The sequence below is a fragment of the Aphis gossypii genome, chromosome 1 (genome assembly GCF_020184175.1).
Source record: "Aphis gossypii isolate Hap1 chromosome 1, ASM2018417v2, whole genome shotgun sequence".
In the NCBI taxonomy this organism is placed as follows: Eukaryota; Metazoa; Arthropoda; class Insecta; order Hemiptera; family Aphididae; genus Aphis; species Aphis gossypii.
In genome coordinates, this window is record NC_065530.1 from 39,632,023 (window position 1) to 39,659,103 (window position 27,081).

The following is a 27,081-nucleotide window of genomic DNA, read 5'->3' on the forward strand; positions in this document are numbered from 1 at the left end:
CTATACTATTTGTTAATAACATTAATAGCTAGGTAAGGCTATAATAATTATATAATTATTTTGTTATTATTTGGGTGAAAAATATCAATTTAAAATTTAATTAAATATTAGTATAATTTGCAAATGACATTAAAGTTGATATTATTGAGCCTATAATTGTATACTATTACCATTAATTATGAAATAAACTGATAGACAATGACAATCGCACACCGTAACTGCGCATACATTTTGGCCATTTTATAATATATCACCTTAACTCCGCACATGATTCTTTTATTTGTTTATTGTTTAAATACAATATATTATGTTATTTAAGTTAAATAAAAATAATATTAAATAGGTAATCCCTGAAACAGCATAATCTAAAAGATGTATCACTAACATTTAAATCAATTATTTTAAATCTAATCAGTAATAACTAAAAACTAATAATAATACATACATACATTATGCATAAATATGTTACGACTAGAGTCCGAAATACGGCTAAAGTGCACATTATCCGGATATAGTGCACTCTAGCCATACTGGTTGGATAAAGTAAACACTTAACATTTAAGATCATAGTTTTGTACATATTACCCGGCTAAAGTAACTTCAGCCATCGTGTTATGGCTAATTTAATTATATTTTATTTCAATTAAATTAATTAATATTAATATTATATTATGTTAGTAATTACATATTAATAAACTACATGGTATTCCTATATTAACCTAGTATTTTGAACATTAGCCATTGATTGATGGTAGAAAAAAATGTACAAAACTTGGTATTATATTATAATTATATTTTTAACGGTACTCTATGAAATTACTTATGGTGCTATTTTTATGATATGAAGGCCGTCAAAAGATAAGATGGGACTATCTATCACTATCATTTATCTCGCGATCATTTATCGTAATCGTTTGATGTTACCTATATGAGTTTAAATCAGTTGAAATTTAGTTGTGTTCGGTGTAAAACGTGCACGTTTGAAATAAAATGAGTTCAAAAGACAATTTTTACGTGTGTTTTAATAAATTAATCGCTGAAAAAAAAACAGAATTCGATTTATTTATCCCAAAAGAAATATTCCGAAATAATAATAGAAATTAAAAACGCAAAATCAAACCGAAAAAAAACAAGCACAGATTACCGACGTTTAAAAAGATATGATGTAATAACCTATTGACGGGGAAGACAAATTGATTTATCCTATAGACAGTGGTGATTCAACGATATACTACTACGTAAAAAACGAAAGTATGTACGATATTCTTCATGAAATCCATTATAATATAGGTCATGGGGGTAAACACAGAATGATTGCTGAGACAAAAAAGAAATATAAAAATATCACACAAGAAGTTATATTAATGTATTTGAAGCATTGTGAACCTTGCCAAATGAAGCAAAAATGTAAAAAAAAGGTCTTGTTACTAAGCCAATGATATTCTCTGAAATGAATAATAGGGCTCAAGTTGATCTTATTGACATGCAGTTACAAGCAGACGAGGAATATCGTTTTATCATGGTCTACCATGACCATGTTACCAAGTTTGTACAAATAAGAGCATTAAAAACAAAACGAGCTGAAGAGGTTGCGAAACATATTATAGATGTTACGGGTAATGTTAACATTTGGATAATCCGATAATATCGACATTATCCACATGTTTTGGCTAATGTGTATAATGTGTAATTTTTCGTTTATAAACATGAAATATCAACATTATCCGGGTAATGTTAACCTTAACCAGTCAATATTGGATAATATTAAAAGTTCTATATTAAATAGACTATAGAGTTTTTGTTAGCACTCTATAATAGTTTTATACAATAATAAAGTACCCGACTACCAGAGTATAATATTTAGGTCTAGTTATTCATAAGTTTCCTCCAGCCATCATTGGAAACAGTGTGAGTCTCTTTACCGGATTTCGATCAAGAACGAACAGATCCAAGAAACGTTACCATCAAACGGGCCAACTTGGGGCAAAAATATTATCTTTTAATTTTACCTTCATAATGGTCTCTCATCAATTAAGTAATGTGATACAAGTGATACAAGAATTCTGTTGTTATCTTAGAAATATTTAAAATCACTTTGTTAGTGTCGCAGCATCAAATTTTAAAAGTAAGTTTTAATTTTTATTTATTCATTTTATGTTTCATATCTATCGTTTTTAAAAGGTCCGAAAACTTACACTAATACTCATTGAATGGGACGTTTTATATAAAAATAAATAAAAAAAAATATGTTCGGATGTGTGTTAAATTTACTAATCTATATAATAAATCATTATAATCCTGCATAGATTTCTGTAAATTACGTTTAACTTATTTAGTTCAACTTGGGCCACTGTTATTCAACCCATCTTTTTAAATTTTTTTAGTGGTATTTACATATTTTAATATTTTTTTAATTAGTAAACAAAAAAGTTACCTACCTCTTATTTAATATCTAACAAGTATGTTATTATTTTTTAATTTTTTAATGTTACTTACAAATTATAGACTTTTTAGTTATTCAATTAGTAAACAAAAATGATTTTATTTTTTTTATAATATGTTAATATACACTCACCAGGTACAAAATATATTTGTTAAATTAAAAAAAAAAATGTTTAGTATTTTTAGAAATTTAAAATAGTGCCCCAAGTTGGTTTAGGTAATTAGGTATATTATAAAATAGGGTTTTAATAAGAAAAACATGAATGCCCCATGTTGTCAATATTTGGTATAACATGGGGCAAGCAAAAAAATTAAAAAAAAAACATAGAGGGAATAATTTGCATGGTTCAAATACAACAGAAATTAATAAATCAAACCTTTACTAAAAAAAAAATGTTATATTGAAAATACCTCTAGATTAATTAACCTTAAAGTTATTTACAATAGAATTTCAAAACTGCCCCAAGTTGGGCCGTTTGACGTTATTATTGCAATTGTGGAAAATAAATAAATATATTATATTATAATATTATTATTATTTATTATATTTTATATTATATTATATTATTATTATTTTTATTTATTTATTTTTATTTATATTATTTAATATTTTTTACCTATAATACTATAAATAAATTTATTGTACACTTTTTATAATATTTTAATTAAAAACGAATTAATATCCAAGATTAGATATTTGTTGGTAATGTCTGCCACAATAAATTTCAATGGTATAAACTTTAGGTTAGTTTATTATATCACAGATCAATTAATTAGGTCAGTCACGAATTGGATAAAGACAAAAAACAATACTTTGAATTACCTATTGTGTAATAAATATAATATTTATTATAATGTACAACACTAAATTAATGTCTGGATTAGAGTTTAGCTCCATTACACTAATCTATTATAATAGAGTTGTCTAGAACAGAAAAATGTTAATTTGAAAAATTTATAGTAGATACCTATAACTATTTTTAAGGCGTACTACCATTACGGCGTATCATCTACCAGACGTTTGATGTTGTAAATAAATGTATACCTATTTTGTTTATTTAAAACCGACTTTCGACCGAATTTCTTTTATAATGTATAATTATAATTATTTTTTTAAGTTTAACACTATTAAGACTAGATATTTTATAGGTAAAGTCTGCCTCGAAACATTTCAATGGTAGAAACGTTAATGACGCCGTGCCGAACGACTAACCCAAAATCGTCAATTTTGAAAAGCCACCGTTCATCGGCATATGGGTCGATTGTCAATCTGCAAACACCCAATTGTTGAGAAACTCGTATAGAATGTGTTCAAAGTGGTTTTGTACATTTTCATTCGGTTTCGGTCACACGGTAGACCATTAAACATGGTGTACGAAAATCCGGTCGGAAGCGTGTGAATAACGATCCGTGGTGGTTTTGTGATACCGGATAGCGGTAAAAATGTTATAAGATATCATTTGAAATTTAGTTGGCTTTCCAAAGAACCCAAAACTAGATCTCTACGATAATTACTTGCCGAGAAATCGCGAAAAACGTTTGTACAACCGTAACCGCGTCGACGACTCGAATCACAGCGGTTTACTAGTCGGTACGGTACGGTGTATATAGTCACGAACCATTTCGTTCGACGTCGATAAGTATATCGTTTGTGTTTTTGAAACTATATACAATTTTCAATATCAACTTCAACATGACAGACAACGTAGTCGTTTCCGCTCCTGCTCCGGTTACCGCATCGCCAGCCGCGAAGAAATCCCCGGCCAAGAAGAAGGTGGGCGCCGCAGCGAAAGCTAAGAAGCCCGCAGCCAATCATCCTACCACATCGGTGATGGTCACGTCAGCGATCAAGGAGCTTAAGGAGAAGAAAGGATCTTCTCTGCCAGCAATCAAAAAGTACTTGGCAGCCAACTACAAAGTCGATCCCGCCAAGTTAGCGCCGTTCATCAGGAAATTCTTGAAAGCCGCCGTCGCTAATGGCACTGTCCTTCAGACCAAAGGCACCGGAGCGTCTGGACACTTCAAACTACCGGTGGCCGAGGTTAAACCCAAAAAGAAGACCGCCGTTGTCAAGAAGAAGAAAGCAGTCGTCAAGAAGGTCAAGGCGCCGGGAGCTACAAAGAGAAAATCAACGTCCGCCAAAAAAGTGAAGCCCGCGTCCGGAGAACCAGCAGCTAAAAGAGTCAAGAAAGCAGTTGCTGCTAAACCTAAAGCAGCATCCAAACCGAAGAAGTCTCCGGCGAAACCGAAAAAACCGGTTGCTGCCAAACCCAAAGTAAAGAAGACTCCGACCAAGAAAACCGCAGCTCCCAAGAAGAAGTAAATTACTTGTTATTCACTTCCCACAAATGCCCCTTTAAAACGGTCCTTTTCAGGACCACCAATTTTATCAATATTACCAAAATTATTTTTATCTTCCCCTCCTTTAATCTCTATACAAATCCCTCCATTAGATCATTTTTTCATAGTTGGTACTTTGGTAGTAGCTACATAAATTAACTATTGATTATATTATTTGGAAATTAATTAAAAATGCATATAATTTAAATATTAATATAAATGCAAATATGATGAATCGTATTAACTTAAAACTATATAGTTAAACTAAATTTTTAACGCAGTAAGGTCACCTATCATAGTTGTTTGGCTTTGGACTAGTGCTACGTTTGAGCGCTGCAAGAAAAACGTAACTATACGGTCCATTTAAATATGCATTTTAGATTAAAAGTCTAATGATGAATCTATAGTATTAAATAAGTCTAAAAAGCTACCGTCCCAAAAGTATTTAATATCCGTTTGCGTGGAATAAACTTGACTGCTGAACGAGTTTTGTTGTATTATCACCCTGCTAAGCTAAAGTGCAGTAACTCGTAAAAAAATGAGTAAACGGGCTATGGCATTTGATAGGTATAAAGATTATACACATTAAAAAAATCTCATAAATTACATTAATATTGCATTATATTCCTTGTCAAAAATACAGGCAAGCACGTAGGACGTGTAATCTTAGTTCCTACTCTCAAAAATTAAATAAATTTTAACATTTTTATTTATCATACTTATAATATTTTGTATAATATATGGTTTATTTTATGAATTTTTATTTTTGTTGACTATAAAATTATAGCTCATAACAGCTAAATGTGTTAATTTTATATTATTATAATTATATGATTGACTATTTTTAAATGAAACTTAAATGTATATTAGATTTATATTAAATTTAATTAGCAGTACCGAGGACTCGAGAGAGCCTACAATTGCCCGTATAAGGTAAAATTGGCAAAGCCGGTCAAGATAACTGGTCCCTAGAGTAGTAGTTCATAAAATGATAAATACAGAACAGAGTAAATTTTTACAAATTTATCTATGTTTCAAAACATTAAATATTAATTAGTCTTCTGTGTCTGTAGTCAAAGTTTTTGCGAATTTCTTGATCCATAACAAAACGAACATATTACGCTAATAATAGTGCTTAATTACCAGGCAAAGTTCACTCATCTAATTGTATGGAGAAATAGGTTGTTTGAAAATAATTAACGCATTTTCGACTTATAACTCTCGGGGACCACTATTTACATATGATGAACTCCCAATTTTAATTTCCATTGACATACAGATCAGAATCGACCCCAGGACGGGGGTCAGACCACTTCGTGAACTTGTGATATAGAATATGGAAATGGTGACGTATGACAACTGAAGATAATCGCTTTAATTATGCGTGGCAGTGGCTATTGTTTTCTGATTTTCTATAGTGTGCATTTTTAAATTTGAGCTTATGACGTATTAGATGCCCATATTAGTGTTTTTGCACGATGTTTGCGCCCGGGTGCAGGTGAAGAGAATTTGACCCCAGCCTGTAAGTTTTTGAGCGAATGGCGAGGGTTAGGATGGAACTGCCACTGCGTTCTTTTTTATTTCGTTTTTTACAGCGTTTTCAGAAGTTGTGTTCAAGAAAACTGAATTTTTTACGAACAATATAAACCATTGCTGACATAGGATGGTTCGGACTACCTCGATACATTTCCAGGTGTATTTGGAAACATGAGGTGCACACTGCCCAAGCAGCACCAGCTTAAGTAAGATAATTAGGCCGGATGTACATTTTGAAAATGTTTAGTCTAGCTCTAGTCATGGAAATTTTCGATTAAGAACTAGGTTGAGAAGGCCCTGGATACTCGTTGCTTTTTTGATTAAGTTGTCGTCAGGGTGGTGAATCCGAGATTACGGTCGATAGTCACTCCGAGGTATTTAACGTTTAGTGACCTCGTAATTGGAAAGTTGTTAATGATCATTTGTGTTCCTTTTGAAGAGCTAGGTGCCTCTGATGGTATGAGTATTTACTAAATTAGGGTGACCATATTAAGAAAATAAAAAAACGGGACATTTGTTTCTTTCTCCCCGGCAACCCTCCCCCCCCCAAAAAAAACCATTCTATATAAATTCATACATAATAAGCTGTATATAGTAAAAATACAAATTTAAGTCATATCACAAACAATTATTTTCTTATTAATTTACCATTTTTTAAATGGTAATAATTACCCCTTAAAATAGACCAAAAATAAAATACACAAACATTGCATATTATATTTTCTTAAATATTCTATCAAGTTTAAATAAAAATAGTTATATTAATACATTGTTTGTTGCCCTTATTTATATCATGTATACGATTTATGAAATATGATGATTTTAAAATTAAAAAAAAAACATTAAGAAAATATGCTATCAATTCAAATTAAAAGTAAATTTCTATGAATATAGAAATAAGTTTTTGAAAAGCCTTATATTGGTAAGATGTTTGTAAACATTAAGAAATAAAATCTTCAATTTTCTTGTTGGGAACACATAATTATTTACATTTTTATTAGCGCCTCTCTTCAGAAATCTTGTACCAGCATATCTATTTGATCTCCGAGCAATTAATGTGATATAAATTGGACGTCCAAAAATTGAAACATTTGATTGACTAATAAAACCGTGCATTATATTTAAAATAAAATCTGGATGTAATTTGTCACGTACATCTTTTAATAGATAGTCATTCCAAACAAATATTTTATTTGGACAACTTCTGGTAACAAATACGCTATCTCCAGACAAATCTACAACAAAATAAAATAAATTATATTTACTTTTGATAGGAATTTAAATAAAATAATTATAAAACAACACACTAAAGTTATGTTTAATGTAATTGTTTTAAAAAATATAATAAATCCATAGTACACTTTAAAAATACATAGTATTTACAGCCAAACAGGTAATTTTTAGCCATCTCGTGGATTATTTCTGGGTAAAATAATGAAACAATAACAATAGTAATAAGAGACAAATTGTTTGAATGATAAACTAACCGTTTGGAACATTTTGTGCGATTGACATATTGACTTGTAGAGTATGTGTAACATCATAACTGTAACTAAATAAATAATAATACAAGAAAATTAAATAATTAATTAATATTACAATTTAGGTACTCAAGACAAATGTGTGAAGAAAAGGACACTTCTTTAAAATGTTACATAAATATTTCAAAATTCTAAGGCTATATTAATTTTTTAAGCAAAAGAGATGGATTTCTATCATCAACATTGCACACAAAGAAAAATAATTCTATAACATTAAATCAACACATTGATCTAGCCTTACCTAAAGTAAAAATTGCTGGATAAATCTACACTTTGAAAAATTTTCAAATAACGTGGTTCGTTAACATTAGGAATACGATAAGCATCATTAGGCAAGTATATCATAGACGTATCTTCAATTTTATATATGATTTCACGTCCTATTACAGCAACACGACGACGTTTTGTTATTAAAATCATATAATATCCTTCTAGTAGTCTCACAAAACCTTAACATAAATTATAAATGAATATGTAGGTAGTACACCGATACATTGATTATTTTAATTATAAAATTGTATTATTTTTACCAACTATGCCAAATGCTGATGCTATTTTATTTAGACTGGTATTCCTGTGCAATCCAACGTTCAAAGAATTTATCATATCTAGTTCAGTATACTCTACCCGGTCATCCACAATTGTCAGGTCATGACCCTCTGTTCGATCAATTTTAAGAATGCGATACTTTGTACGAGCATTATTGGATCCAACAACAAAATATCTCTGAAAATAAAATTCAATTAATATTTTATTCACTTGAGAGAAATGATGAGTTAAAAAAAGAATACAATAGAATTATGAAAGGTATACTTACGTTTTTAGATTCATATACTCCAATTTTTTGCACAAAATTTATGGCTGGAAGACATTTTATTTGGTATGTAGAATTAGATTTGTCCATACTTACTATTACTAAAATATTTGATTTAATTAAGAAACATGGCAAAATTCAATCAGTTTATGAATGAAAAATGTATTAACAACAGTAAGCGATCACGCTAATACGTTATATGATGTATAAATAATTAGTAGCTATACAATAGAAACTACTATAATATTATACATTAAAATTATTATTCGTGTATTGTGCCATAATTTTTAAGTTTGTATAATGTACCTAATACTATAATATTGTAGTGACGACTAGTAAATAGTGATAAGAAACATCGTAAACTCGGTTGCCTTTAAATGTATAACAGGCGCATAACGTTTATATTGCTAACCAATCACAAGATAGCGCAATACAAATGATTTTGGTTATTAAAATTAAAAACACTTAAACATTACAGTAATAACTTTACTCGTAGTCATCCTAACTCCGGGTGATCATTTTTCGAGCGGGTGCCGTAGGAGGTGAATAATAGCACGGTTTTTAATTTTTTAACGGTGTTCCAGAAGGAAGCGAAGCACTTAGCAATATATTACAAGGAGCTAGGAAAATAAAATTTTCAATACATGCTGAACAAACTCAAAAACATTTGAGATTTTAACCAAATGTGTGTTATATCTTTAGCGACACAGAACGTAAATAAAATTAATACATTTTTATTTTGCTCTATAATAATAAACATTATTTTACTGGACATCGACGACTTTTTAATTAATAATTTAGTATTGAAGTATGTAGTGGCCCTGAAAAGGGCCGTTTTAAATGTTAAGCCGATAGGCGAGGAGGAATTATTTGGAACTGGTGTATTTGGTCACGGCTTTTGTACCTTCACTGACGGCGTGCTTGGCCAATTCACCGGGCAACAAGAGACGGACGGCGGTTTGGATTTCCCGACTTGTGATGGTCGAGCGCTTGTTGTAGTGGGCAAGACGACTGGATTCGGCGGCGATGCGTTCGAACAGATCGTTGACGAAACTGTTCATGATGCTCATGGCCTTTGAGGAAACTCCGGTGTCGGGATGTACTTGTTTCAACACTTTGTAGATGTAGATGGCGTACGATTCTTTCCTCTTGGGCTTGCGCTTCTTGTCGGATTTGGTGATGTTCTTTTGCGCCTTGCCGGACTTCTTCATTGCTTTGCCAGCGGATTTTCCTCCTGGAGCCATTTTTGATTACTATATGTTTTCGTTGCGAGTTGAACGTTAAACAGACGATATCAGAATGATGCCATACACAGTAAGGCGATGGTATATATTAGTAATCAAGGGCAATACGTCGTTTGTTCATTGGTCGACAGCTTATCAAATATAACAGAACAAACTGAGTTCATCAGTGTTTATGTTATCGAAAAGAATATTAGTTTCTCCACTAACAAAATCATCATTTGTGTCAATTAAAAACAACACCGTTTAGTAGTAGTTGTAAAGCAAACGATGTTGTGTAGCGTCGTCATAACGGTCGAATTGGTCCAATCGCAGTATTGTTGTCTAGTTCACGGCTATATAATGAACGTCCAGCCTATGTTTGTCATCATTCAGTTTTGAAACGCAGTCGAAAACAGTCAAACGAATTTCCAATCATGAGCGGAAGAGGCAAAGCAGGCAAATCCAAAGGAGGTAAATCCAAGACCAGGTCGTCCCGTGCCGGACTCCAGTTCCCGGTCGGTCGTATTCACCGTCTGTTGAGAAAAGGAAACTACGCCGAACGTGTCGGAGCCGGGGCACCGGTATACTTGGCCGCCGTCATGGAATATTTGGCAGCTGAAGTTTTGGAGTTGGCCGGTAACGCTGCCCGTGACAACAAGAAATCTCGTATCATTCCCAGACATTTGCAATTGGCCATCAGAAATGACGAAGAATTGAACAAATTGTTGTCCGGAGTGACAATCGCCCAAGGCGGTGTGTTGCCCAACATCCAGGCTGTTCTCTTGCCCAAAAAGACCGAAAAGAAGGTCTAAGTTACAATTCCAACAAGTGATCTCTTCTATTATTAAAAAGGCCCTTTTCAGGGCCACCAATTCTATTTTTCGTTGTTTGATCAATCTACTATGCCAATTTTTTATTAATCTTTAGTCCCAAAGATTCGGATAATGAATTGAAAAATTGTGTTCAATTATAAAACCCATTCAATAATGTAATTATGATTTGTTTATATCAAATTCCTGCCATGCGCATACTTATGTTATATTCTATGTAATAAATTATGAAATTGTTTAAACTGACATAATTGTGTTGCGCATATAATTAATTACACCAGCATTATATGTCAATTATTTATATTATTACTTTGTACAATTTTTGTTTCTGAAATAATGATAAATTATTTCACAAACTTATATTTATGTAGCTAATTAATTATTTTTCGAATACATATATTTGACTTTGGTAAAGCTTGTGATCTACTATTAATATAACTGTAGTGATGGGCTTAATCGAATGATTAGTTATTGCCATTTACGAGAGATCACTCGATCAAAATGGTTGAAATGTTTTGAACGAAAAATCGAGTAATAATATCTTATAATTGAAATTATCGAATTAGTTATGAAAATCGCTAGAAACCAAATTTTTAAATAATCCTATTGAATTGGTAAGAAATACAAATTATTTTTACTACAGTAAACTATTAGTTATTACTTATTATGCCTACTGGTTAATAGAAAACATTCGACGCGTTATAAATTAATTTATACATTTTAATTTTTAATAAATTACTTTTACATGTTTTATAAATATACAGTCACATAGATTCATAGATAGGTTAGTAATGATTAATAAAATAAAAACTGAATTTAAAAAACCTATTATTATATTATGTGTACATTGAACAATTCGATTCTAACTTGTCGCGCTGTAAATACAAAATCGCAGGTCACCGCCGAAAATATCATTCGATAACGACTTTAATTCAATAATCGAGATATCTCGATAATATGAGTAACGTATCTATAATAAAAAATGCCAATGACCTATTCTTTAATTATATTATGGTATGTTATGAGTATACCTAGTAAAGCTTGAAAAGCAAAAAAAGATTAAAGTTCTTTTAATGCGAGATTACCTTTTTTTTTTTGCAGTTTGAAACCGACGACCGGGAGGGGACTGCTTTCGCATTGCTTCCTCTCGGCCAATGCGAGATTACCTATATGACGTGAAATTGTAGATGAATTCAAAATTATCAAATTATATTTTTTTACTTAGGTTTAGATAGTTGACACAATAAAATAATACTACATAATAATACCTATCAATCAAAACAAAAATAAAAATGTAATTCAATTAGAAATATTGAATAACTATATTTAATACATTAATCGTAGATCACAGTGGACGACCCGGTAGATCACACGCTTTACCAATGCCACATATTTACATATTATACAGTATATTATAATAAATTTATGATTACACTGAAAAATAAGAATACGAAAATATAATAAGTTAATATGAGTTTTAATAACTCATTTAAAATATTTGATATAATATTCTCAACGCTCCGATATGCTTAAGTTAATTTTAAAAAATTCATAAAGTATACAAATAAATAAATACATAGCAATGAATAATCAAAAAATATTGTAGTTTATTTCTGATTCTAGAAGTTAATGAAAAATCAAGTTATTATTTTTTTAAATAATTGTCAGATACGCATAAAAATAGTTGTTTTTCGTCCGTTTACCGATAATTCGTTATTATAAATTAGTAGCAGTGAATAAATGAGTTGGTCCAAAATGAAAAGGAAATAAAATTGGATTCATAAAAATACATTTTTAAAAAAATGGTAATAGAATAAATAAAAAAAGCAATGCAAGGCAGTACAAATACATACAAATATAGAAAGCGGATATGTCGGAAGTATCTATCATATATACACTAAAAATATTATTTAACCACGAACGTAACAAAAATAATAACGTGAGCATGAGCAACCGTTAACATGGACGCAGTTCGGGAAATTCGGTCTGTTAATTAATATACTATAACGATACTCGTATGAAATATTATTTTGTCTTATGTACATCTTGAAAGCGAAACGATTTTTTTTAATTCCCTCATCATATTACATACGCAACTTATATTTTACGTGAATAACTTAACACGTTATGGGTGTTGTAACGCAAATAAACAAACTATACCACTTATAGCAAAAGTAAAATTAAATTTGTGGCCCTGAAAAGGGCCTTTTTAAGGTAAGTGTTTATGTGTACATGTATGCGTTTAACCACCGAAACCGTACAAGGTACGTCCTTGACGTTTCAGCGCGTAGACGACGTCCATGGCGGTAACGGTCTTCCTCTTGGCGTGTTCGGTGTATGTGACGGCATCACGGATCACGTTCTCCAGGAATACTTTTAGAACTCCACGGGTTTCTTCGTAGATCAAACCAGAGATACGTTTCACACCTCCACGACGGGCTAACCGACGGATGGCGGGCTTGGTGATTCCCTGGATGTTATCACGGAGCACTTTGCGATGACGTTTGGCGCCTCCTTTTCCAAGACCTTTTCCTCCTTTACCGCGTCCGGTCATGTTGAATTTATGTAGTTTCCAACTTAGAACTGCAAGACTTGCTACTGTGAACGCTGAACGTTGACTGATGCCCGATTTACAAACGCCATTGTATTTATGCGTTTTACGGCGCGCGCCCGGCCAATCGAAGTGCACCATTCCATTTCTCCCACCCATCGGTTGTCGTTCACGCGCCGGCCAATGAGAACCGCAGATACGAATCCGTTTTGTGTATAAATACTGGTGGTATTCGTTGCATTGAAACATCAGTGTTTTACAGTTTGACCGAGCAACAGCTACTATCATCATTCAAAAATGGCACGTACCAAGCAAACAGCCCGCAAATCCACCGGAGGCAAGGCCCCAAGGAAACAGCTGGCCACCAAAGCCGCACGTAAGAGCGCACCAGCTACCGGAGGAGTGAAGAAGCCACATCGTTACCGTCCGGGTACAGTCGCTCTCCGTGAAATCCGTCGTTACCAAAAGAGTACCGAGCTGTTGATCCGTAAATTGCCTTTCCAACGGCTTGTGCGTGAAATCGCCCAGGACTTCAAGACCGATTTGCGTTTCCAGAGCTCTGCCGTCATGGCATTGCAAGAGGCGAGCGAAGCGTACTTGGTCGGTCTCTTCGAAGACACCAACTTGTGCGCCATCCACGCCAAGCGTGTCACGATCATGCCAAAGGACATCCAATTGGCTCGTCGTATCCGCGGAGAACGTAGCTTAATTAAATATCCGTTAAAAATATTAATATCACCCCCTAAAACGGCCCTTTTCAGGGCCACCAAAATTTTTAAAATTTACTGTAGACCGACCACCGGTTGATTTTTAAATGTAGTCGTCACCGGGTTTTATTCAACATTTTAATTCAAAAGTGTAAAAGTGCCCATAATAGGTGTTCAAGTTTAGGTCGTATTAAATAAAATATGTTACTATGTATTATATAAAAAGAATTATAATTTATAACCCTTTTAATCCAACAGGTAATAATAATATTGTGTAAGATTGACTAAATAGCCGGTTCGAACAACTAGTGATGGGGAATAATCGAATGATCCATTCAAATGAATTACGATTAACATAGTTGAATCGCTTAAACTAAAAAATAAAAATCAAAGCTTCTCGAATAATAATGTGTGGACTGTAAATAAGGTATATTGTTCTTTTATATAATTAATCGGTCGTTGCGCGACGGATGACATATTCGTCGTGGAGTGCCACAATAGACTATATAAAATGTAATCATAATAAAAAATTATAATATTATCTGACCTATCCATACGACCGACGCGACCGCGCAGGTCCCCTCTCATCATAACACACGCGCGCGGCTATCGTTATCGATACCTAATATAATAGAAATATAACAAAAATAGAATAATATTAAACAACAAACATTTAACATTGCTTTGAACTGGGTTGTTGTTATTGTTTACAATATAAATAATTGAACGATAAGTGAGAAATACTGAAATACAAAGACGTATACAATAGTAAAACTATTTATAGTTTCCTACTATTGACTGTCGACTGATATAGTTATATCAGTAATAATAATTATTATTTATGTCTTAAATTATGATTTTTAAATATGTAACTAATTTATGTTTATGTGTGGCACAACCAATAATAAAAAAAATATTATAATATAATATCAGATTTTCAAATCGTTTCAAATTTCAATCCAATTTCTCCAAATATAATCAAATAAAAATTGCTCAAAACACATCATTAAATTGGGAAATTGGATTACGTAACCAAAAATTCTTTGAATCCATCCTCCATTGATAGGATGTCCTCAGTTTTTACAGCAGGAAAATATGGTAGAACTAATACCTGTGAGTAATGAACCTAAATCAATTTATTTGTTAAATTAAGATAAGTATTATTTTATAGTTTCAATTTACAAAAATTACCATTCTCAACACTCTGACAGCAATTTGTTTTTTTGTAATTAAGAGGTAGGTATATACTAGTTTTTTTTATTTATAATGAAATATATTACTGCCTAACAAATTAAAACGTTAATCATGTAATTTCATTTTCATTAAACAAAAAAAAAAAAAAAAACTAAAAAGTGTTTGAACTATATTTTATAGGTAACTACCTAGCAAAAATGAAAATAAAATCCTTGATGATCGCTTTTGAGGAATATTGTTTTGACTGCATTCGTCATTCCATATCGGGAAATTATAATAATAATCGGTTATTACTGTGAGTTGGCTTCGTATTAATGGTAACACATTGTAATGTGATAATCAGTCAACATATACCTATATTTTCTTCAATCTTTCCTGATAATATTGCATACACCATTGGAAAACTCTATAACAAAATATGTACATAATTGCCTATTTTATTTATTGTTATGATTTTTAATTATTTGCTATAGGTAGTGTAGATGCCGAAGTCTTGGAGGATTCAGGTGCAAAATTAACATTTTCTGAAGATTTGGCGCTGAGTAATATTTGATAGCTAATATTGATTTTCTTGATTATAATATTTATGATTTACCACATTTTTATAAATATTACTTGAAAAGTAAATATTTGATAGGTATCTTTTTTTTGTACATCCTCGAATGTCATATCCTGCTACCTGAACCTAATATTTTAATTAATAATTACTTAAATAATTATCATACCTATCTTAATTTTGGTGAAAATATTACTAAAAATTAAACCTTTGATTTGTTAGTTTAAAGGGACCTTGATTTAAAATATAAAGTTGTTGGTATTTATACTACTTAAATTAAAGTATAAAAATTAATTTACTTATTTTATGGATTTTGCCGTATTAATGTAAATTGTCCATTAGTAATATGTGAAGGCCTTCAATATCATCAGGTGTTGCAGGAAATTACTTTTTCCTCAGACAACGCTTCCGTTCAGACCCTTGTAAAGGGTGCAGTAGTCTTGTGCAGCATTTGGAAAACTAGGTAGGTATTATATAATATTATATATAAGCCAGTGTTAAAATTAAAAACAAATTATTTACAGATTAATGTATACTCTTAAATTTTTCAGATAAAACAAATTAAAACTATTAAAGGATATTTATTTCATTTGTAGAATAGTTAAAAATATATATTATATTATTATTTAAAAATTTCTTCCATGGTTCCGTAATTTTTGATGGGCTCCGTAGAAACTATTTATAAAAAATAATATTAAGAGTTTCTTGTCTGACTGTTGCCAACACCATCTTGCGTCGGAGTCTTATCAAGTCTCTTTCGCTTATCATTTTACGGACAACTTTACTGCTGCTGATGCCCCAAGTCAAGGTTTATAGATAATTGATATTATCTTGGCCCCAAGTCACCCAGTCGGTTATATAATAAGTGATAGGCAAGAACTTGAGCGACAACTGCATCGGTCTGCACGTATCATTTTACCACTCGATGTTGCGTCTTCGACGTGAACAATGAAGCTGCTGTTTGTTAGAATATAATTTAGGAGAGTTAACAGAAAATAAACAATTTTTCAATTTGCGTTGGTTGCCTACTTAAAGCACCAGGCTATTGCCTTTTCACTCTGTAATATCTGTATAAAGTTTTCATGATAGGAAGTGATTGGTCAGTTTAAGATACTAGACGTGATTAGATGATATTTTCTACACGACTTCAGGATAGTGTGTGTGCTGTGAGACAATTTTAGTATGCGCAATGACACACACACAAAATTAAATAACAACAGTTAATACTATTATAAGATAGAAACATTCATTATCATAATAATTAAATATTTATAATCATCCTTACTTGCTCACCCGTTTTTTTCACCGGGTTATTTTTCTGTGGTACAAAAAAAAAAAAAAATAAATAAATAAATAAATAATCGAAACATTTGGATAATTTACCTATTTTAATATCTTGTTAAAATACATCTGAAGTACTAGAATACAATTTAATGAGTTGAGTTATCTTTAGAATTCAAGTAAACCTAATGTTTGTTTTAATTAACATTATGAATTACGTTTTTACAAATGTGACTACCTACCATTCGACCAGCAAGTCATCAAAACAGTTAAGAAATCAAAAATTAACATTTAAAAAATGTGTTTCAGATCATTATATTAGACCAGTCACAAAATGGAAACCCAAAAAATAATATTATTGAATAATTGTGTAATAAATATAATATTTATTATTTTTTAAAAATGTATGTAGTGAAAGTCACTTTAGCGGATTTTGACAGAGGACGAGCAGACCCAGGAAACATTATATTATTGCGATTGTGTCCATATTGAGGACGGCTAGTGTTAATAAACGATAAAATATATCATAAAATATAAAATAAATTGTTAGTAAAGTTATTGGTATAATATTTAAATGATGATAAAAAGAGGTAATTTTTTAGAATATTTTTATAATACTATTGTACACTTCATATAATATTTTAATTAAAAAACGAATTAATATCAAAGATTAGATATTATGTTGGCAATGTTTGCCACAATAAATTTCAATGGTATAAACTTTAAGTTAGTTTATTATATCACAGATCAATTAATTAGGTCTGTCACGAATTGGTAATAGACAAAAAACAATATTTAGAAATATTGTGTAATGAATATAATATTTATTATAATGTACAACACTAAATTAATGTCTGGATTAGAGTTTAGCTCCATTACACTAATCTATTATAATAGAGTTGTCTAGAACAGAAAAATTTAAAAAATTTTATAGTATAACTATTTTTAAGGCGTACTACCATTACGGCGTATCATCTACCAGACGTTTGATGTTGTAAATAAATGTATACCTATTTTGTTTATTTAAAACCGACTTTCGACCGAATTTCTTTTATAATGTATAATTATAATTATTTTTTTAAGTTTAACACTATTAAGACTAGATATTTTATAGGTAAAGTCTGCCTCGAAACATTTCAATGGTAGAAACGTTAATGACGCCGTGCCGAACGACTAACCCAAAATCGTCAATTTTGAAAAGCCACCGTTCATCGGCATATGGGTCGATTGTCAATCTGCAAACACCCAATTGTTGGGAAACTCGTATAGAATGTGTTCAAAGTGGTTTTGTACATTTTCATTCGGTTTCGGTCACACGGTAGACCATTAAACATGGTGTACGAAAATCCGGTCGGAAGCGTGTGAATAACGATCCGTGGTGGTTTTGTGATACCGGATAGCGGTAAAAATGTTATAAGATATCATATGAAATTTAGTTGGCTTTCCAAAGAACCCAAAACTAGATCTCTACGATAATTACTTGCCGAGAAATCGCGAAAAACGTTTGTACAACCGTAACCGCGTCGACGACTCGAATCACAGCGGTTTACTAGTCGGTACGGTACGGTGTATATAGTCACGAACCATTTCGTTCGACGTCGATAAGTATATCGTTTGTGTTTTTGAAACTATATACAATTTTCAATATCAACTTCAACATGACAGACAACGTAGTCGTTTCCGCTCCTGCTCCGGTTACCGCATCGCCAGCCGCGAAGAAATCCCCGGCCAAGAAGAAGGTGGGCGCCGCAGCGAAAGCTAAGAAGCCCGCAGCCAATCATCCTACCACATCGGTGATGGTCACGTCAGCGATCAAGGAGCTTAAGGAGAAGAAAGGATCTTCTCTGCCAGCAATCAAAAAGTACTTGGCAGCCAACTACAAAGTCGATCCCGCCAAGTTAGCGCCGTTCATCAGGAAATTCTTGAAAGCCGCCGTCGCTAATGGCACTGTCCTTCAGACCAAAGGCACCGGAGCGTCTGGACACTTCAAACTACCGGTGGCCGAGGTTAAACCCAAAAAGAAGACCGCCGTTGTCAAGAAGAAGAAAGCAGTCGTCAAGAAGGTCAAGGCGCCGGGAGCTACAAAGAGAAAATCAACGTCCGCCAAAAAAGTGAAGCCCGCGTCTGGAGAACCAGCAGCTAAAAAAGTCAAGAAAGCAGTTGCTGCTAAACCTAAAGCAACAACCAAACCGAAGAAGTCTCCGGCGAAACCGAAAAAACCGGTTGCTGCCAAACCCAAAGTAAAGAAGACTCCGATCAAAAAAACCGCAGCTCCCAAGAAGAAGTAAATATTCACTTCCCACACACCATACCCTTTAAAACGGTCCTTTTCAGGACCACCAAATTTCTCATATCAGCATACAAAAATGTATTATTACACGTTCAGTAGGGAAGAAAACCCTTAAACAGCCGAACAAGCGTTCTGTTGTTAAATCCTGATAACGGTCACCTACTGTTGGCCTGTGGTTTGTGTTAAAAGCACAATTGTAATTTATACCCGATTGTAAATTATTTGTTAATGTATTCGCCAATCGATGCAGTGAACGTTACTATTTTTTTAACTATCCGTAAAATTTACTTACCGCATTTTTCCTTAGTAAATAAAAGTTAAACTTTTTTCTTAGTATAAGATATTGAGAAAATATAATATAAATTAATTATTTTTATTTGTTTATGCATTGCTATCATAAATAGTATGCCGTCGACCATTATGTAATTATTATTCAAAATTCCATTTATATTAATGTTTAATTTTTATCTAGAAATTATTTTAGTGGTAAATGTTGGTTGCATCCCGATAACAACATTCGCAAGTTGCGGCCTGTTTTTCTGTTATGTATACGACGTTAATACCTAGCGTCCGATAGATAATGTGTTACTATTTTTACTAGGTATTATTGTATTACAATTGTTAAGAGTTAAGACGTACAACGAACAAGTTGGAACAGAAAACTTACTGTCACCGTTTAAAAATTAACTATTCCGAACACTGATAATAACAAATACAGCAACAAATTATTTTAAAATACCATGTGTTTTACATACAGTATTTTGTAATGTATGTTTCAATAAATTTGTATTTTATTGTTTGGCATACCGCATAGATTATTATTAATTAATATCCATAGACCACAATACTTACGTAAATCTTCTCGGATGTCTTGCGTAAGAAAACAGTTTGGATATTGCAAACTACTAATTAGTGGGTAAAACACCATTAATCTGGTCATATTAATATGCTTATTATGCCCATGATAAGGCCTGATGGTATAAAACAAAACGAATAACACTATTCGTATTATTGAGTTGGACACCTAACCTAACCGTAGGCAGCCGTTGTGTGGGCGGTGAATGTAGTGTATTGTATAAAATATCCTTTAATAACTATAAGTTATATCATTAAAAATGTATATAATTAAAAGTAAATCTATGATAAATTATTCATAAATTCAATTATCTATCAAACTAATGATTATGATGTTAAAATAATTGATCGACTGTAATTTCATTGTTGTCCACGGTATTTATTTATAAATACGCGATGACCATTGCTCATTGTACCTGACAAAAATTCCTAAAAAATAATATTATACAGTGTTATCTATTGATTAATTAGGAATAATATATTGGTGCTTAGAACTTTTAAATTAGATAACGGAAAAAAAGTAATTAATTCGTCTTGATCATGCAAAATGTAACCGCAGGTTTTTAATACAATACGTGTTATTAAGTAATTAACAATAGGTTAAGAATTTAAGATGGGGTAAAATTAATAAGTGATACGGACCACTGATTGATGAGGTGTACTGCAAAAACATAATAATTTTTTAAGTCTCACACATTTAAAAGGGATCACCTCTTTACACGAGTAAGTTACGCTTGGTGAGAATAAGTGTTTTATAAAAACAAAGTTGTATTATGTTGCGTGATGGCCCTGAAAAGGGCCTTTTTAAAGGGATAAGGGACCATATTGGACGATTTAAGCACGTTCTCCACGGATACGACGAGCCAATTGGATGTCTTTTGGCATGATGGTGACACGCTTGGCGTGGATGGCGCACAAGTTGGTGTCTTCGAAAAGACCGACCAAGTATGCTTCGCTTGCTTCTTGCAATGCCATAACGGCAGAGCTCTGGAAACGCAAATCTGTCTTGAAGTCCTGGGCGATTTCACGCACAAGCCGTTGGAAAGGCAATTTACGGATCAACAGCTCGGTACTCTTTTGGTAACGACGGATTTCACGGAGAGCGACTGTACCCGGACGGTAACGATGTGGCTTCTTCACTCCTCCGGTAGCTGGTGCGCTCTTACGTGCGGCTTTGGTGGCCAGCTGTTTCCTTGGGGCCTTGCCTCCGGTGGATTTACGGGCGGTTTGCTTGGTACGTGCCATTGTTGGGTGATGATTGTGCGTTGCTCGAACGAACTGTAAAACACTGATGGTCCGTTGCAACGAAAACCACTAGTATTTATACACAAAACGGATTCGTATCTGCGGTTCTCATTGGCCGGCGCGTGAACGACAACCGATGGGTGGGAGAAATGGAATGGTGCACTTCCATTGGCCGTGCGCGCGCCGTAAAACGCATAAATATAACGGCGTTTGTAAACCGGGCATCAGTCAACGTTCAGCGTTCATAGCAGCAAGTCTTGCAACACTAAGTTGGAAACTACATAAAATCACCATGACCGGACGCGGTAAAGGAGGAAAAGGTCTTGGAAAAGGAGGCGCCAAACGTCATCGTAAGGTGTTGCGTGATAACATCCAGGGAATCACCAAGCCCGCCATCCGTCGGTTAGCTCGTCGTGGAGGTGTGAAACGTATCTCCGGTTTGATCTACGAAGAGACCCGTGGAGTTTTAAAAGTATTCCTGGAGAACGTGATCCGTGATGCAGTCACCTACACCGAACACGCCAAGAGGAAGACCGTTACCGCCATGGACGTCGTCTACGCGCTGAAACGTCAAGGACGTACCTTGTACGGTTTCGGAGGTTAAACACATACACGTACACATAAACACTTCTCTTAAAAAGGCCCTTTTCAGGGCCACCAATTTTATTTGCTAATATCAATATTTTCATCACCACCATGTGTGTACCGACCTACATTCGACGGTAAGTTGGTTAACTGTTATTGTGATAAAAAAAATACGTTAATAAATTTATGTTTTTCATTGCTGTCTTTACTCGTAACATTTTTATACATTTTACTAATATTATTACTTATGGGTCATAATAATGTGTATAATAGACCGGTACCGCCCAGCATTGATCTTTTGACCATATTTTATTTTATGAACATTTTTTTTTTTTTACCGCGCAATTTGATTTCCTTTTCATTCTTTACCTACTAGGTAGGTATATCATCATCAATTTACCACAATACCAATTTCCAATACTAATTTTATTATCAGTAAAACGAACTTATTGGATCTTTGAAAATATTTTATATAATTTCCTAATATATCTTGTATTTTTTTTCAGTGTAATCATGACGTAACCATTATATTCTGTATGATATTATGTTCGTTATACAAAAAAATTATCATTATTTCAGAAAAAATACAGTATTATAAAATATTATTAATTATTATGCTGATACAAGTTACCCTTAATGATTTTACTCCAAGGTAGGTTTACCTATTGTGTTTACTATGGTCTGATTGGTAAATTATACAATTTTGAATTTACCAATTTATATTGATTGTACTAATAATAAACTAGTATAAATTATTATTTTGTAGGAAAGCACAGCTATGAACATTTTTAATACCGATTATTAATTAATCATGGCTTTTACATCTCGTTTCATTTGGGATAATTTTAAACTTTTCTTCAGCCTCGTTTTCAATTGTTTTGTTATGTCATTATTGAACTTCTTAATAATTAGATATGGAGGTATACAGTTTTTTTCACACTCATATACGTTCTTCTACTGAATTGAAAAAATCACTAACCCGTCGTTGGTGTCGCTAATATTTTAACACCGTTATTGTCGTGTTAGCGCTTCGATCACTTATTAAAATACACGTTTGAGCATACAAATTCATGTACCGCGGTACTGACAAAATATATCAATATTGAACTATTAAAGCATAATAATAAAATATCAAGATAATATGGCGATCAGTGATAGCACGGGCCACTGGGGCGAGCACAACGCCAAAATATACGGTATTATTACGTATACGCCAATATTGGACTTCAAATAACTTAATCAGTTAATCTATAATATTTAATGTTTTTCCGTAAATCACTCAATCTAAATATAAATATATAGTATTGTCAAATTCGAATGAAAATAAACCAGTGGTAATTATGTGAGCGAAATATTCATAGCGACACAACGACTGAACGACGGGCTAATAATTAGTACCATCAAATTACATTATTAGGACATAATAATTATTGTGAAATATCAACGTAAACAATTTATAGAATATATTGTGAGAAAAAGTAATAGTGTTATGGATATCTTATATTCGCAAAGATTGATTTGTTTTTGTAGAACGTTGTTGGAGAGATGGGTATTAAAAAAATTTTATATGCCTACATTTTATTATAGAATATTTGGTGGCCCTGAAAAGGGCCTTTTTAGTAATAGGATCATATCATCAAAGTGTAATTAATGAAAATTTAGACTTTCTTTTCGGTCTTTTTGGGCAAGAGAACAGCTTGGATGTTAGGTAACACACCGCCCTGGGCGATTGTCACTCCGGACAACAATTTGTTCAATTCTTCGTCATTTCTGATGGCCAATTGCAAATGTCTGGGAATGATACGAGATTTCTTGTTGTCACGGGCAGCGTTACCGGCCAACTCCAAAACTTCAGCTGCCAAATATTCCATGACGGCGGCCAAGTACACTGGTGCTCCGGCTCCGACACGTTCGGCGTAGTTTCCTTTCCTCAACAGACGATGGATACGACCGACCGGGAACTGGAGTCCGGCACGGGACGACCTGGTCTTGGATTTACCTCCTTTGGATTTGCCTGCTTTGCCTCTTCCGCTCATGACTGTAATTTTCGTTCGACGACTGTGTTGAACTGTATTTCAAAACTGAATGATACTCTAATCGGGCTGGACGTTGGTTATATAGCCGTGAATTAGAGAACAATACTGCGATTGGACCGATTCGACCGTTATGACGACACTACACAACACCGTTTGCTTTACAACTACTACTAAACGGTGTTGTTTTTTATCAACATAATGATAATGTTGTTAGTGGAGAAACTATTATTCTTAACGATAACACACACGCTGATGAATTCAATTTATTCTGTTATACTCGATAAGTTTTTGACCAATGAACAAACGACAAATAGCGCTTGATTACTAATATATACCATCGTCTTTCCGTGTCAACGCATCATTCAGATATCGTCTGTCAACCGTTACGCTTACAACGACAACGCAGAATAATATTCTAAAATGGCTCCAGGAGGAAAATCCGCTGGCAAAGCAATGAAGAAGTCCGGCAAGGCGCAAAAGAACATCACCAAATCCGACAAGAAGCGCAAGCCCAAGAGGAAAGAATCGTACGCCATCTACATCTACAAAGTGTTGAAACAAGTACATCCCGACACCGGAGTTTCCTCAAAGGCCATGAGCATCATGAACAGTTTCGTCAACGATCTGTTCGAACGCATCGCCGCCGAATCCAGTCGTCTTGCCCACTACAACAAGCGCTCGACCATCACAAGTCGGGAAATCCAAACCGCCGTCCGTCTCTTGTTGCCCGGTGAATTGGCCAAGCACGCCGTCAGTGAAGGTACCAAGGCCGTCACCAAATACACCAGCTCCAAATAATTCATATACGCCATTAATACATTTACTAAAACGGCCCTTTTCAGGGCCACCACTTTTATCCAATAATATATAAAACTACCTATAAATGATATACCTATGACATTTATTAGTGATGGAAATTATCGGGATAGTTCATAATATGAACTAATAATTAATAATAATAATCAACTTATTAATATTTCGTAGTTATATTTTTTATTTTAATAACATATACATGTCTTATTATTATAAATTACTATGTGATAAAAACAACATAATATTTTTAAAATAAAACGATTGACGTTTCACTGTGTTAGGTTTATAACAAGCAACTGTTTTATTATCCACTTTTGAGTATTTTCTACATTATCAGCCAATCCAAATGAAGCTTTTTTTAAGTTTCAATCAAGAAAGTTGATTTTGCTACTATACCTACTATTTTTTTCTAGAGATCCCAAACGCCTCGCTACGACATCTAGTAATGTATTTTGTAGTAATATACCTGCTTGAGTATCTGGTTTTATACTTTTTACTGTGTATTAAAGACCTCTTATGTATAACAATATATTTAATTAATATATTTAACAATATTATTCAATAAATCTAGTACTTAATATGTACTATACTATACTATACACAGTGCCGTAACTACCCTCCGTGGCGCCCTTGGCGAATTTTATTTTGGTGTTTATTTTTGTTCTATTTCATAGGTAATTATAATTTTATTATAAATATAATAATATTACATTTTTACGTGTTAATCAAAATATTGCTATTGCATATTTTTTAAATAATCGAGTTTTAAAACTAAGTTACAAAAAAAAAAAAATATTTTTAACTCAAACGCGCCTCTTATATTACTGCGCCCATGTCGCCGACATAAGTTATTTTTCACGCATTTCGTCAAATCCCTGTCATTTTATGTTAAAAACTAAAGCAAATAATATTATTCATATCATCTTCTAAAATATTATCTATTATATCTTCTTCCTCGCTTCCTTCAAATTTTGAAGTATTATCATTATCGATTTGTTCCAGTAGATTGCTAGATTGCTTATAATAGTGTATTGAAGACCTCTTATTCAAAACCGTATAAGAAATAATTGGAAATTGATAATTTTTTTTTTTTGTTTTACATGTTTTTCAAATTTAAATACGTAAATTCTATTAATATGCCCGTGAGATCATAATTAAAATGTCGATAACCATTTCATTATTTGCAAAATTACTAGTTGTTTTATTAATAGAAATGAATATACCTAATACCTTATAGAAATAAAAGTTATTAGAAAATACCATAATATATGACAATACGGACAAACAACGATAATTTTATAGACCTAGCCCCCTGAAAATACTCGAATGCGCTATAAAATATGCCTATATATGTATCTTACATTTCTAGATCGTTCGTTAAAATGTGTTGCTATTTTTTATATACTAAAATTAAAATTTTCAAGTATATAGGACTTATACTTTTTGAATAATAACAAATATTTAAAATCGTTTGGAGGATAAATCGTTATCGTTACGCGGTTTCGTAAAAATTTAAAATTCAAACGCACTTAAAATTTTTCCTATAATGATGCTTCAAGTTTTACAGCTACTTGAAGAAAAACCTATAGAAAGCGTTGTGTTGTATTTTGAATCCTTAGTTTTAACACAAACAATTTTATGATTTTTCAATATTAAAATTACTTGCACAATTTGGCGTTTTCAACAGATTTCGTAAAAATTTGAACTATAACGCTTATAGATAAAAATTGTGACAAACATTTTTAATTTTTTTAGCTACAATAAAAACAACTCGTATAAAAGGAACCTTGTATTAATTTTCAAGTTTTATTTCGACTAGTTATTCTGTACACAGACACAAAAAAAAAATCACATCATTGTAAAATCAATCATTCATCCCTATGTTCAGAATTTAAAAATTTGATGTTAATAAAGCATGTATATAAATATTATATAATAGCCATAAGTATGTATAATAAAATAATTTATGTAAGTAATTTCAGCAATATATATTGTTGTAATGAAAATGGTACTATTTTTATTTTGCATGTTTTTGCATATATTGAATTTAATGCATCTTTTGGTAAAAAAAATGCATATTTTTCAATTTTTTATTGCAAACAAATCCTAGCCCTGATTATATTACCTATATTAATTAGTTATACACACTTTCTCAATTCCTAATTCCAACTAAATATTTACCTATGTTATATTTTATTTTTTTAAGAGGGCCTAAAACGAAAATATTGCTTCCGCACTATCA

At 32.4% G+C, this 27,081-nt stretch overlaps 9 protein-coding genes across 9 annotated transcripts; 5 read left to right on the forward strand and 4 right to left on the reverse strand.

Annotated features, from left to right (window-relative positions):
* The first annotated feature begins 4,067 nt into the window (after positions 1-4,067).
* LOC126548892 (histone H1A, sperm-like) lies at positions 4,068-19,349 on the forward strand. The gene is made up of 2 exons (XM_050196956.1): positions 4,068-4,649; positions 19,188-19,349. Exons 1-2 carry the CDS (start codon positions 4,136-4,138, stop codon positions 19,301-19,303), a joined length of 630 nt encoding a protein of 209 aa, XP_050052913.1. The 5' UTR covers positions 4,068-4,135; the 3' UTR covers positions 19,304-19,349.
* On the reverse strand, positions 9,392-9,986 carry LOC126548905 (histone H2B). The gene has a single exon (XM_050196968.1). The coding sequence runs from the start codon at positions 9,915-9,917 to the stop codon at positions 9,540-9,542; it is 378 nt and encodes a 125-aa protein (XP_050052925.1). The 5' UTR covers positions 9,918-9,986; the 3' UTR covers positions 9,392-9,539.
* Positions 10,269-10,760, forward strand: LOC126548903 (histone H2A). Its single transcript, XM_050196966.1, has one exon. The coding sequence runs from the start codon at positions 10,331-10,333 to the stop codon at positions 10,706-10,708; it is 378 nt and encodes a 125-aa protein (XP_050052923.1). The 5' UTR covers positions 10,269-10,330; the 3' UTR covers positions 10,709-10,760.
* On the reverse strand, positions 12,922-13,568 carry LOC126548894 (histone H4-like). The gene has a single exon (XM_050196958.1). It carries the CDS (start codon positions 13,566-13,568, stop codon positions 12,969-12,971), a length of 600 nt encoding a protein of 199 aa, XP_050052915.1. The 3' UTR covers positions 12,922-12,968.
* LOC126548895 (histone H3-like) lies at positions 13,575-14,099 on the forward strand. Its single transcript, XM_050196959.1, has one exon. The coding sequence runs from the start codon at positions 13,575-13,577 to the stop codon at positions 14,082-14,084; it is 510 nt and encodes a 169-aa protein (XP_050052916.1). The 3' UTR covers positions 14,085-14,099.
* A 1,592-nt stretch (positions 19,350-20,941) lies between the features above and the next one.
* On the reverse strand, positions 20,942-21,457 carry LOC126548899 (histone H3). The gene has a single exon (XM_050196962.1). The coding sequence runs from the start codon at positions 21,403-21,405 to the stop codon at positions 20,995-20,997; it is 411 nt and encodes a 136-aa protein (XP_050052919.1). The 5' UTR covers positions 21,406-21,457; the 3' UTR covers positions 20,942-20,994.
* A 156-nt stretch (positions 21,458-21,613) lies between these two features.
* Positions 21,614-22,056, forward strand: LOC126548908 (histone H4). Its single transcript, XM_050196971.1, has one exon. The coding sequence runs from the start codon at positions 21,698-21,700 to the stop codon at positions 22,007-22,009; it is 312 nt and encodes a 103-aa protein (XP_050052928.1). The 5' UTR covers positions 21,614-21,697; the 3' UTR covers positions 22,010-22,056.
* Positions 22,057-23,596: 1,540 nt separating this feature from the next.
* LOC126548902 (histone H2A) lies at positions 23,597-24,086 on the reverse strand. The gene has a single exon (XM_050196965.1). The coding sequence runs from the start codon at positions 24,024-24,026 to the stop codon at positions 23,649-23,651; it is 378 nt and encodes a 125-aa protein (XP_050052922.1). The 5' UTR covers positions 24,027-24,086; the 3' UTR covers positions 23,597-23,648.
* A 282-nt stretch (positions 24,087-24,368) lies between these two features.
* Positions 24,369-24,873, forward strand: LOC126548900 (histone H2B). Its single transcript, XM_050196963.1, has one exon. The coding sequence runs from the start codon at positions 24,447-24,449 to the stop codon at positions 24,822-24,824; it is 378 nt and encodes a 125-aa protein (XP_050052920.1). The 5' UTR covers positions 24,369-24,446; the 3' UTR covers positions 24,825-24,873.
* Positions 24,874-27,081: the final 2,208 nt, after the last annotated feature.

Bases quoted from the DNA above. Each gene is read 5' to 3' on its own strand.
- LOC126548908 (XM_050196971.1), top strand. From the start codon at position 21,698: ATGACCGGACGCGGTAAAGGAGGAAAAGGTCTTGGAAAAGGAGGCGCC.
- LOC126548894 (XM_050196958.1), bottom strand. From the start codon at position 13,568: ATGATGATAGTAGCTGTTGCTCGGTCAAACTGTAAAACACTGATGTTT.
- LOC126548902 (XM_050196965.1), bottom strand. From the start codon at position 24,026: ATGAGCGGAAGAGGCAAAGCAGGCAAATCCAAAGGAGGTAAATCCAAG.
- LOC126548903 (XM_050196966.1), top strand. From the start codon at position 10,331: ATGAGCGGAAGAGGCAAAGCAGGCAAATCCAAAGGAGGTAAATCCAAG.
- LOC126548892 (XM_050196956.1), top strand. From the start codon at position 4,136: ATGACAGACAACGTAGTCGTTTCCGCTCCTGCTCCGGTTACCGCATCG. The intron at 4,650-19,187 runs CTAAAGCAGCAT...TTGCTGCTAAAC, and splicing joins GAAAGCAGTTGCTGCTAAAC to CTAAAGCAACAACCAAACCG.
- LOC126548895 (XM_050196959.1), top strand. From the start codon at position 13,575: ATGGCACGTACCAAGCAAACAGCCCGCAAATCCACCGGAGGCAAGGCC.
- LOC126548899 (XM_050196962.1), bottom strand. From the start codon at position 21,405: ATGGCACGTACCAAGCAAACCGCCCGTAAATCCACCGGAGGCAAGGCC.
- LOC126548900 (XM_050196963.1), top strand. From the start codon at position 24,447: ATGGCTCCAGGAGGAAAATCCGCTGGCAAAGCAATGAAGAAGTCCGGC.
- LOC126548905 (XM_050196968.1), bottom strand. From the start codon at position 9,917: ATGGCTCCAGGAGGAAAATCCGCTGGCAAAGCAATGAAGAAGTCCGGC.